Below are 11,291 nucleotides of genomic sequence, written 5' to 3' on the forward strand. Positions count from 1 at the left end.
CCTTTCTTGTTTGCAATGGTGATGGACAGGTTGACGGATGAGACCAGGGAGGAGTCTCCGTGGACTATGATGACATTGTGATCTGTAGCGAGAGTAGGGTGCAGGTTGAGGAGAGCCTGGAGAGGTGGAGGTATGCACTGGAGAGAAGAGGAATGAAAGTCAGTAGGAGCAAGATGGAATACATATGTGTGAATGAGAGAGAGGACAGTGGAATGGTGAGGATGCAAGGAGTAGAGGTGATGAAGGCATATGAGTTTAAATACTTGGGGTCAACTGTCCAATGTAACAGGGAGTGCAGTAGAGAGGTGAAGAAGAGAGTGCAGGCAGGGTGGAGTGGGTGGAGAAGAGTGTCAGGAGTGATGTGTGACAGAAGGGTACCAGCAAGAGTTAAAGGGAAGGTTTACAAGATGGTTGTGAGACCAGCTGTGTTATATGGTTTGGAGACAGTGGCACTGACGAAAAGACAGGAGGTGGAGCTGGAGGTGGCAGAGATGAAGATAAGATTTTCATTGGGCGTGGCAAAGAAGGACAGGATTGGGAAGGAGTATATTAGAGGGACCGCTCAGGTTGGACGGTTTGGGGACAAAGCAAGAGAAGCAAGATTGAGATGGCTTGGACATGTGTGGAGGAGAGATGCTGGGTATATTGGGAGAAGGATGCTGAATATGGAGCTGCCAGGGAAGAGGAGAAGAGGAAGGCCAAAGAGGAGGTTTATGGATGTGGTGAGTGAGGACATGCAGGTGGCTGGTGTGACAGAGGAAGATGCAGAGGACAGGAAGAGATGGAAACGGATGATCTGCTGTGGCGCCCCCTAACGGGAGCAGCCGGAAGTAGTTAGTAGTAGACTAGTTACTTTTAAAGCCCTACATGGCCTTGCTCCCACCTATATCATCATCACTATCATCCTCATTATCATCGGCGGTCATTTGGGTACGAGTATGACTGTCCTCCCTCTGGGTCCCTCTGGGTCCTCAGGTGGGTGTAGAGGCTGATCCTGGAGCCGCAAAATGGGAGGATGCCTGAGCGTGACAGCTTTTTAAGTGGAGTAGCTGATGCGCCTGTAGCCACCACATGGTCCTTGGCAGGGGGTGGCCAGAGTCCACTGACACGGAGAACCAAGACGACTGGAGACCACCCTCTGTTGCAGCCTTTACTGCCATTGTGACCTGGAGATATCTTCCGCCAGTTCTGCCATTCAGGACTTTGTTGGATCACGCTTCGTCTGAAACAGGGGTGGGCAATCTTATCCAGAAAGGGCCGGTGTGGGCGCAGGTCTTTGTTCCAACCAAGCGATTACACACCTGTTTCTCCTAATCAAGTTCCTCAGCAAAGACTCTACTTGTTGATTAGTGGGATCGGGTATGTAACTGCTTGGTTGGAACAAAAACCTGCACCCACACCGGCTCTTTCTGGATAAGATTGCTCACCCCTGGTCTGGAGCCTCCCCCTTGACCTATCCGCCTTGGGTGACCCTACCAGGAGCCAAGCTCCCGACGGCATAGCTCTTGGGATCATTGGTACACGCAAGCGTCTTCCCCACATCAAGGTGGTGGTCCAGGAGAAGCCTACCTATATCACTGATTTACTCACACCCTGTGAGTTTAGCCGCTGCCTGTGCTCCTTAGGTAGGACCCTATCAACTGTTTCCTCAGCCAGCCTTGCTACAAAAGCAAACTCGGTGCCTTCCTTTAAATCACTTCTCAAAACTTGCTTTCTTGCATTCCTGCTGTTATTTATAGGTTTAAGCTTTCTACACAAAACTACCTCAGCATCATCTGTTGAACTACTGTTAGAGTTTTGATGCTGGCGGGTTCTACAGTTGGGTTTGCACACCACAGACATATGTTGTCTTTCCAATACCTTGGTTCTACCATTAAGTTTGCTCTTAATGCTTTTGTAATTCTTTTAATTTCATCCTTCTTTAACGCTTATTTTGAATTTCATCTTCTTTTAATCTCACATTCTGTTTATTCTTCTGCTGCTGTAGCAATTCAGTTTCGCCACAGGCATTATTTCAGTTTTATCTCATTTTAATCTTCTCTTGATTAAAGTTTGCTCCAACCTCTGTTTGATGTTTCGCTTGAGAAATTACTGCGATAGCATCTCAATAAAAAAGACACATGTTCAACACATTTCACTGGTGTCGATGACAGAAACGTTAATAACAAGACAAAACCTGAGGAAAAAGAGGGTATGATAAATCAGCAACCTCTTTTAATTGAAAATACAGAAGCAAACATTTTTCATACAAGAGCTGACCAAAGCATTTATTCCCAAAAGCTTTGTTACAACAGCAATAATAAAGCTGAAACTAAACCCAGTTTTTAGAATCGCAGTGTTACCTGTTTAACCTCTCTGGTAATTACTTTGGACTAGCTAGTTTTTTTAAACAAGTGTAGGGCAAATTGTCCGGCAAACCAATGTATAACGGAATCACATTAAAAAAAGGTGTTGCAGCATTTGTGTGGTACTATTTCTACAACGACTGAGACATCTTTTCAGTAGTCTCTGTCAAACTTTGTATTGTTTTCCTTGTTTCTATGTTTTTTCTTAAAGCCGTCCTATCTGGAGTCTAGATTCTTTACTTGGCATCATTCTGACTCCTGCCCAAAGGCCCCCCTTACTGCACCAAATACCATATCCGCAGCCCCCATTATCAACCCCGAAACCAGCCCCACCACATTCCCCACCCCATTTCCACTTCGCCACGCCAGGCTCCCGAGTCCTCCGCCCACAGTTTTCGCTTGACCTCCCATCTCTGACACCAGTGTTCCTACATACCCCTCGCTTTGTTCCCACAGTCGCCCCCCAAAGAAGCTGGTCACCCACCAAGCATTGTCCACTGCCCCGGAAAATATCCCCACTGTGTCACTGGCTAAGACCCCCACACCTGTGACCCCCGTCTGGCAGCTAGTGAGCAGAGCTTCCAACATAGAGGAGGTGCAGTGGTAGACGCAAGAGAAGCAGGTCTCCCCCAGGCCCAGCAGCATGTCCACGGCTGAGCCCAACCCAGATACAAGGTCAGAGGTTATGAGGTGGAAGAGGGAGAAGGTGTCTCCAGGTAGCACAGAGAGAACTCCCAGGTCCTCCTGAAGAATGTAGGTCACCTAAATGATAAGATAGAATAAGACATAAAAAATGTAGAACGGCAGAGGTGCGATTAGAAATTCTAGTAAATCATAATGTTGCTAATAGAGCTGAAATGCTGGGTTCCGGAAGTATAAATGCCCTTCATAGTCACATAGGGAATTTGGCTCTCAGCCATAATGTATTACTCGTACAAGGTAGACTTGTGAAACAATGGTACATACTCCTGCAGAAACCATAAATCCGTCTGATTGGACTTCATTTTTGAGAGGAAGTGATTTATTATCGAATTCCTAGTGGAATACTACACTACCAACAAGCCTACAGAGAGTCCCTCTAGAGACGTTGCTGTTACCATGGAGATGTAAACCACGAATTGCACGGCTGGGAGCCCGATCGTAGCGAAGGACCATCATCACGTCGTGTTTTCTCTGTCAGACGTGATAATTTGCTTTTTTTTTAGGGACGAGGAGAAGACAAAGCAAAAAACGCTCCAATAAATAAGATTTTATATATATATATATATATATATATATATATATATATATATATATATATATAACTTTGTTAAAAGAAACACTCAACGGTAGGAAAAGTGCTCAACAAATGAGCAAAATAATCCAGTGATTCAAGTAAATTCTTTATGAGACAGTACAAGCCTGTTTCATGCCATAAGCAATCATCAGCTGTCAATAAAGTTTAACAAATAAATCAATAAAGCTGTCAATAAAGTTTAGCAAATAAATCAATAAAGCTGTCAATACAACTTTATTGACAGCTGATGATTGCTTATCGCATGAAACAGGCTTGTACCGTCTCATAAAGATTTACTTGGATCACCGGATTATAGATATATATATTTATATAAGCCAGTGATTAAAGTAATTATTTGATTAGACAGTACAGGCCTGTACAAGCCTGTACAGGCTACAGTGGTGCTTGAAAGTTTGTGAGCCCTTCAGAATTTTCTATATTTCTGCATAAATATGACCTAAAACATCATCAGATTTTCACAAAAGTCCTAAAAGTAGATAAAGAGAACCCAATTAAACAAATGAGACAAAAATATTATACTTGATCATTTATTTATTGAGGAAAATGATCCAATATTACATATCTGTGAGTGGCAAAAGTTTGTGAACCTCTACGATTAGCAGTTAATTTGAAGGTGAAATTAGAGTCTGGTGTTTTCAATCAATGGGATGACAATCAGGTGTGAGTGGGTGCCCTGTTTTATTTAAAGAACAGGGATCTATCAAAGCCTGGTCTTCACAACACATGTTTGTGGAAGTGCATCATGGCAAGAACAAAGGAGATTTCGGAGGACCTCAGAAAAGATGTTATTGATGCTCATCAGGCTGGAAAAGGTTACAAAACCATCTCTAAAGAGTTTGGACTCCACCAATCCACAGTCAGACAGATTGTGTACAAATGGAGGAAATTCAAGACCATTGTTACCCTCCCCAGGAGTGGTCAATCATCAAAGATCACTCCAAGAGCAAGGTGTGTAATAGTCGGCCAGGTCACAAAGGAATCCAGGGTAACTTCTAAGCAACTAAAGGCCTCTCTCACATTGGCTAATGGTAATGTTCATGAGTCCACCACCAGGAGATTGCTGAACAACAATGGTGTGCATGGCAGGGTTGCAAGGAGAAAGCCACTGCTCTCCAAAAAGAACATTGCTGCCCGTCTGCAGTTTGCTAAAGACCACCTGGACAAGCCAGAAGGCTATTGGAAAAAATGTTTTGTGGACGGCTGACACCAAAAAAAAAACATTTTGGTTTAAATGAGAAGCGTTATGTTTGGAGAAAGGAAAAGGAAAACACTGCATTCCAGCATAAGAACCCTATCCCATCTGTGAAACATGGTGGTGGTAGTACCATGGTTTGGGCCTGTTTTGCTGCATCTGGGCCAGGACGGCTTGCCATCATTGATGGAACAATGAATTCTGAATTAGACCAGCAAATTCAGGACATCTGTCCGTGAACTGAATCTCAAGAGAACGTGGGTCATTCAGCAAGACAACAACCCTAAGCACACAAGTCGTTCTACCAAAGAATGGTTAAAGAAGAATAAAGTTAATGTTTTGGAATGGCCAAGTCAAAGTCCTGATCTTAAGCCAATCAAAATGTGGTGGAAGGACCTTAAGCGAGCAGTTCATGTGAGGAAACTCGCCAACATCCCAGAGTTGAAGCTGTTCTGTACAGAGGAATGGGCTAAAATTCCTCCAAGCTGATGTGCAGGACTGATCAACAGTTACCAGAAACGTTAAGTTACAGTTATTGCTGCACAGGGGGGGGGGGGGGGGTCCACACCAGATAGTGAAAGCAAAGGTTCACATACTTTTGGCACTCACAGATATGTAATATTGGATCATTTTCCTCAATAAGTAAATGACCAAGTATAATATTTTTGTTTAATTGGGTTCTCTTTATCTACTTTTAGGACTTGTGTGAAAATCTGATGATGTTTTAGGTCATATTTATGCAGAAATATAAAAAATTCTAAAGGGTTCACAAACTTTCAAGTATCACTGTGTGTGTGTGTGTGTGTATATATATATATATATATATATATATATAGTAAATAAAGCATAAAAGAAAACGTGCGCGAACGAGAAAGTCGGTTGAGACTGGATGAAAGTGAGGTTGACGGATTTAATGACATCAGTGACAATATTTTATAGGATGAGTGGTTCATTCTCTCTTAAAACATGTTAAGTACAAAGTCTTGTACCCTTTTTTTTTTCAAATATTATTTTATGGCTGGAATCAATTGTTATAAGGCCATGATTAATTTTGTAGTTGACTGGATCTGTTCAACACTTAAATCTCTTCATATAGGAATTTTCTGAAGTGTCTATGGAGAAATGAATGGCAAATGTACTTCCAGATCCTACCTCCGGGATCGGGTGATCACGTTTCAGCTCTCTTGCTTTTAATCACCTGTCCAGGCAACTGTGTGATGGCGGATACGACAAGGCGGAGTGGAGTGGTCAGTAAGGATAAGGTGGAGTAGATAATCCAGACCAGAGTGCTGCTGGTCTCTGTGTCTGTCTCTGCCGCAGCCTTCATCTCATTGTCATCCGAAGACTGAAGAAACTCTGAGTTGGCAGCCTCCGAGTGTGTCGTGTCACTCTGCTCTTCAAGCGTGCCCTCTGAGGTCACTGAAGAAGTTTCCCGTGTGACATCTGCATTTCGAACCTCCTCTGGCTCAGCTTCATTACTGGCCACTTGTTCCTTAGCGACGGGTGCCTCAGCACTTTCACCAACATTCTCATTTGCATCTTGACTAGAAGCCTCTGGATCCAGCTTCTCCACGTTTCCAGACAACGCCTCCCTGAGAAGCCTCGCTTCGCCTGCCTTAATCTCCCTGTGCGTTCCCGTGCACCCTTCAGAAAACAGTTCTGATACTCCAAGCATCTCCTCCAGCTCCTTAACACTAACATCCCTTTCCCCTTCCCCTTCCTCTCTCACTAACCCTATGCTGAAGCCCCCCTCCTCTTCTGAGACAGTGCAGCACACTGCAGACCAAAGAAACTTGGCCCTGCATGCTGCATCTCCACCTTCAGCGGCCCCTAGTCCTCCCGCCCCTGTCAGTATGTAGAGATCGCCTCCTAGAGAGTTACAGTCTGGAATGAGGATTGACCGGACCACTTCTGCCACTGACAGGTCCCAACGTTGAGGAGGGGTGTTTGTAGGAGAAGCGATCCGAGATTCACTCCCAACTCCTTGGAGAAGAGCTGGGACTAACACTTGAACATCATCAGCCTCGTTCTTTATCTGGAAGAGAAGTTGAGTAGTCTAAGCAAAACCTTTTTCTTTTTTTTGTGCCCCCTTTTCTCCCCAATTGTACTTGGCCAATTGCCCCACTCTTTCGAGCCACCCTTGTCGCTGCTCCACCCCCTCTGCCGATCCGCGGAGGGCTGCAGACTACCACATGCTTCCTCCGATGCGTGTGGAGTCGCCAGCCGCATCTGACAGTGAGGAGTTTCGCCAGGGGGACGTAGCGCGCGGGAGGATCACGCCATTCCTCCCAGTTCCCCCTCGAACAGGCTCCCCGGCCGACCAGAGGAGGCGCTAGTGCAGCGACCAGGGCACGTACCCCCATCCAGCTTCCCACCCGCAGACACGGCCAATTGTGTCTCTAGGGACGCCCGACCAAGCTGGAGGTAACACGGGGATTCGAACCGGCGATCCCCGTGTTGGTAGGCAACGGGATAGACCGCCACGCCACCCAGACGCCTTGAATTATTGCCTTTTAGTCATAACTTCTTTGATTATAAAATTGCCACTGGGGACTGAACAATATATTGTTGAAGAACCAACACTGAAATATGCACAACTGCAATAGTCATGTCGCAAAGGATGCAATGGAAGGCTAATTGGGCCGATCCCAGACAGCATCCGGATGTGGGCCACTTCAGACAGTGATGCAGCACTGACAGCCTTCTTCTGGCCCTGACAAAATGGATGTGAGCCTGAAGTGGCCCACATGCATAATAGCAAATATGGCCAAATCAAATGTGGGCTTTTTTTTGGCAAAGATGCGGTGCTCTGGGCACCATGTAATCTGGATGTGACCCTGAAGTGGCCTGTAAATGGTGAATATGACCTAAATATCACAAAACAAATATGGGCCAGCTTTTGTAAATATGTGGCACATGCGGCATCGCTATGGCTTGGTTCTGGCCCAGATCTGGCAAACAGGAGCGGACCGCCCAAGTGCCATCATTCCACACGGTACGTGGGCCGGATGAAAGTGTCGGGTGTGGGACGGGTCCGGGCCACAGCAATTTTGCTATCTGGGATCAGTCATGTTCGTTTTGCTGCTTGATACATAATGAAATGTTGCGCGGTCCACATTTTTTTCCTTTTCTTGAAGAAAAATATTCAACATCTGACAAATAATTTCATCTGATCTCACACAGCAGCCTTATTTCCCCCTCTAAAATCACCCAATTCATCGCTAGAGCGATACATGATTTGCAAATGGAGCTTTAAAACTTAAAAGCTGCATGTATGCATCTGCTGAAAATAGGTATTGTATTCTTTAATATTGCGACAAAAAATTGCTGATTTTTTTTCCTCCCAATATCACTCAGCCCTCATGCTATTGTATAATATTATATTCAGGATAATGCCTTAGTTTCTCTTGAGAAAATAGTGTGGGTTTTTTTTCCCCGTTTAACAGACATCATATTGCAAAATAATGTTTAATATTTGTGCAAACAGTCGACCTTAAGAACTCTAACAAAAGGTCACCGTGACGCAATGTTTGTAGACTGATTCAAAAAGGGCTCAGTCATCCTGCCTACACTTTACCCCTACACTTTCATATCGTTTGATTTACAGTTTCAGGTATAGGGACCTGCTACTTCAACGGCTGATTGTTTACGGCGTTTACTGCTTGCGTTGTAGTGTGCATTGCATGAAACCTACAATCTCCATTTAATATGTTTGTTTTTCCTCATGGCACGGCCCAGGCCATCCAACAACAGTAGTGAGAAAACATTTGCTAGAGCAATAGAAATGTGTCCATACCACCACCAGCTCTTCTCCCTCCTCTCCCCCTCTCTCTGTCCATCCGTGGCTGAGATGGAATGCAGAGTAGGCAGCCGTGTCACAGGTCGGATTGTAGAGCGTTGCAAATGCCTGTCCCCTGGGTAGGCTGTGGCAGAGGGGGCGCAGCAGTGCCCCTGCAGAGGCTCCCTGGGGGGGCTTCTGTCTGTAGAAGCAGTGGCTGCAGAGGGAGAAGCCCGGCTCGGCGCTGTCCTCAGCTGGAAGAGACAGACACGGGCCCAGGGCGGCCAGCAGCCAGCCAGCCACAGCCACTGCATTGACAGCAGCAGGACCCGGCATGGTGGGTGTGGTGAGTGAGCTCAGCAACTCCCCTCTCTCTCTCTCTCTCTCTCTCGCTCTCTCTCTCGCTCTTTCTATCACAGTCACACACGAGAGAGGGAGAGGCTTCTGAATTATCCAGAGGATTCCGTATCAAGATGGCTGAGACAATACTGGACCCAGGATGGCAATCTCTGTCGATGGCTTGTGGTCCCTCTCAGTCTGTTGTTATCTCGTCCATTTTCTGTCCTCCACCCATGCCTGTCTTCTTTCAATAACAACTGTACAGTGAGAGTGAGAGAGAGTGAGAGAGAGAGAGAGAGAGAGAGAGAGAGAGAGTCAGTGTGTGTTGCAAGCACAATCTTGCTTACTCTTTCATTTCCCTCTCCCTGACAACCTCACTGCCTCTGTCCGTCCCTCCCTTTTTCACTCTCCCTCTGGCTTTACCTCCCTCCCTCTCTCTCTCTCCCTCTCTCTCTCTCTGTCTCTCTATGGTTACACCTTTAACTCACTTTGCTGTTAGCTATACGAGCCAAACCCACGCCCAGCAAGTACCACCAAATTACCTGTAAGTCTGCATTCTCAAACAATGCCCTCTCGGCGTGGGTTAGCCATTTGACTGACAAGGCGACAACAGCACAATAATGAACCACTGTCATTGCTGAAGCACACCCCTTCTGATCAACTTGCAGCCTCCTCACGACACTGAGCCAGTGACTGCTTGGGAGCAGTAAACACTTGATTCAAACTGCGATGCACTTCACAGTAGCCACGTGGTATAGAACGGACAGTGGACACCTAACTGACCTCTTAATGTTGTGATGTGGTCAAACTACAACAGTCCCGTAACTGTTCCTCTCAACCTCGCTCAAATGTAATCCGGAGTACGAGTCATGGGTCGTTGTCGTCCCGCTGCGTGTAGTGGGTCTTCAAATCTCGCTTCTCTGGAAAAACGTAATCCCTTTCATGGCCCGAGGATTGACGTTGTCTTCCAGCATATCACAAATACACTTGTCGAGACTTGATGCTGGCTCTGGAGGGGATTCTTTCAAATATCATTATGAATCAAGAAGCAGAAACTGGTATCTGATGTTGCATCGACAGTTGGGAACAGACCATTTTCTCTTTCTGACCTCTGAAGGAGTTGGATACGGCGCTGTCGGGTAAAGAAATATGACCAGTATGAACCAAACGCACCCTTGGGCTTCTGTCAAGGGTGGAATGGGGATTGCCTCACAGGAGGGGTAAGCTTAAGCAAGGATAACACACTCTAAAACAATATCAGCGAGGGTTATGTCGTCTCACCTCATTTCTGCCATTCAGACGGAAAATACCAGTTGTCCACATACACTCCCTGCACAGTAGTTATTTGAGCATACCTGAATGACTAACTGGGACTTTGTCAGGAGAACTCTTAAGGAGTGCTGTTCTGGGTGGGGCGATAAGTGCACCGAGGGGTCAAACTGTTTTAAGTTTTTCTTCGCCTGACAACTTTCACTCAATTTTAAAGCCAAATAAAATCTGCTGAACAAGACATCTTTAAAACAAACTCTTCAGAACCCAAATCCAAACAGCTGTTTCAGATGTAATGGTGCACTGAAACTAGTTGTCAGCAGAAACCAGGAGCACACCTGACGGCTCATTAGGTTTTACAAGAAGTCAGCTGAAACGCCACCACTTTAATATGATACACGATGAGTAAAAACAGACGCATATTTCCATTGTGATCTGAACAAAGTTCCGGTTCAGAAATTAGTAAAAAAGAAAAAAAAATCATTAACATAATTCCTAACGACGGGACATCCAGGTAGCATGGCGGTCTATCCCGCTGCCTACGGGGATCTCCGGTTCGAATCCCTGTGTTACCTCCGGCTTGGTCAGGTGTCCCTACAGACACAATTGGCCATGTCTGTAGGTGGGAAGCAGGATGTGGGTGTGTGTCCTGGTCGCCGCACTTAGCGCCTCCTCTGGTCAGTCAGGGCGCCTGTTCAGGGGGGAGGGGGAACTGGGGCAATAGCGTGATCCTCCCGCATGTGATGTCCCCCTGGCATGTGATGTCCTCACTGTCAGGTAAAAAGAAGTGGCTGGTGACTCCACATGTATTGGAGGAGGCATGTGGTAGTCTGCAGCCCTCCCCAGATCGACGGGGGGGGGGCGATCGGGACAGCTCAGAAGAGTGGGGTAATTGGCCTGGTACAACTGGGGGGGAAATAATAAAAAAAAAAAAATAATAATTCCAAATGACAACAAAATCGAGCAATGAAACAAAGTATCTGTCAATAAACATTGTATCCATATGAACTGATTCAACCTTCTTTGATACAAATGACAACCACTTTCTAAACTACTTGTGAGAACAAAGCA

General features: G+C 45.8%; 1 protein-coding gene across 2 annotated transcripts; it reads right to left on the bottom strand.

Annotated features, from left to right (window-relative positions):
• Window positions 1-2,192: 2,192 nt before the first annotated feature.
• Window positions 2,193-10,030, bottom strand: LOC130118454 (uncharacterized). 2 transcript variants are annotated; one of them, XM_056286903.1, is made up of 4 exons: window positions 9,735-10,030; window positions 8,631-9,208; window positions 6,033-6,869; window positions 2,193-3,107 (listed from the first exon to the last, which is right to left on the bottom strand). In XM_056286903.1, the coding sequence occupies exons 2-4, from the start codon at window positions 8,946-8,948 to the stop codon at window positions 2,592-2,594; spliced, it is 1,671 nt and encodes a 556-aa protein (XP_056142878.1). In that variant the 5' UTR covers window positions 8,949-9,208; window positions 9,735-10,030; the 3' UTR covers window positions 2,193-2,591. The 2 variants fall into 2 exon arrangements, with proteins under 2 accessions (XP_056142878.1, XP_056142881.1); XM_056286906.1 differs by lacking the exon at window positions 9,735-10,030 and adding an exon at window positions 9,494-9,536.
• Window positions 10,031-11,291: the final 1,261 nt, after the last annotated feature.

Source organism: Lampris incognitus, chromosome 9 (assembly GCF_029633865.1).
Source record: "Lampris incognitus isolate fLamInc1 chromosome 9, fLamInc1.hap2, whole genome shotgun sequence".
In the NCBI taxonomy this organism is placed as follows: Eukaryota; Metazoa; Chordata; class Actinopteri; order Lampriformes; family Lampridae; genus Lampris; species Lampris incognitus.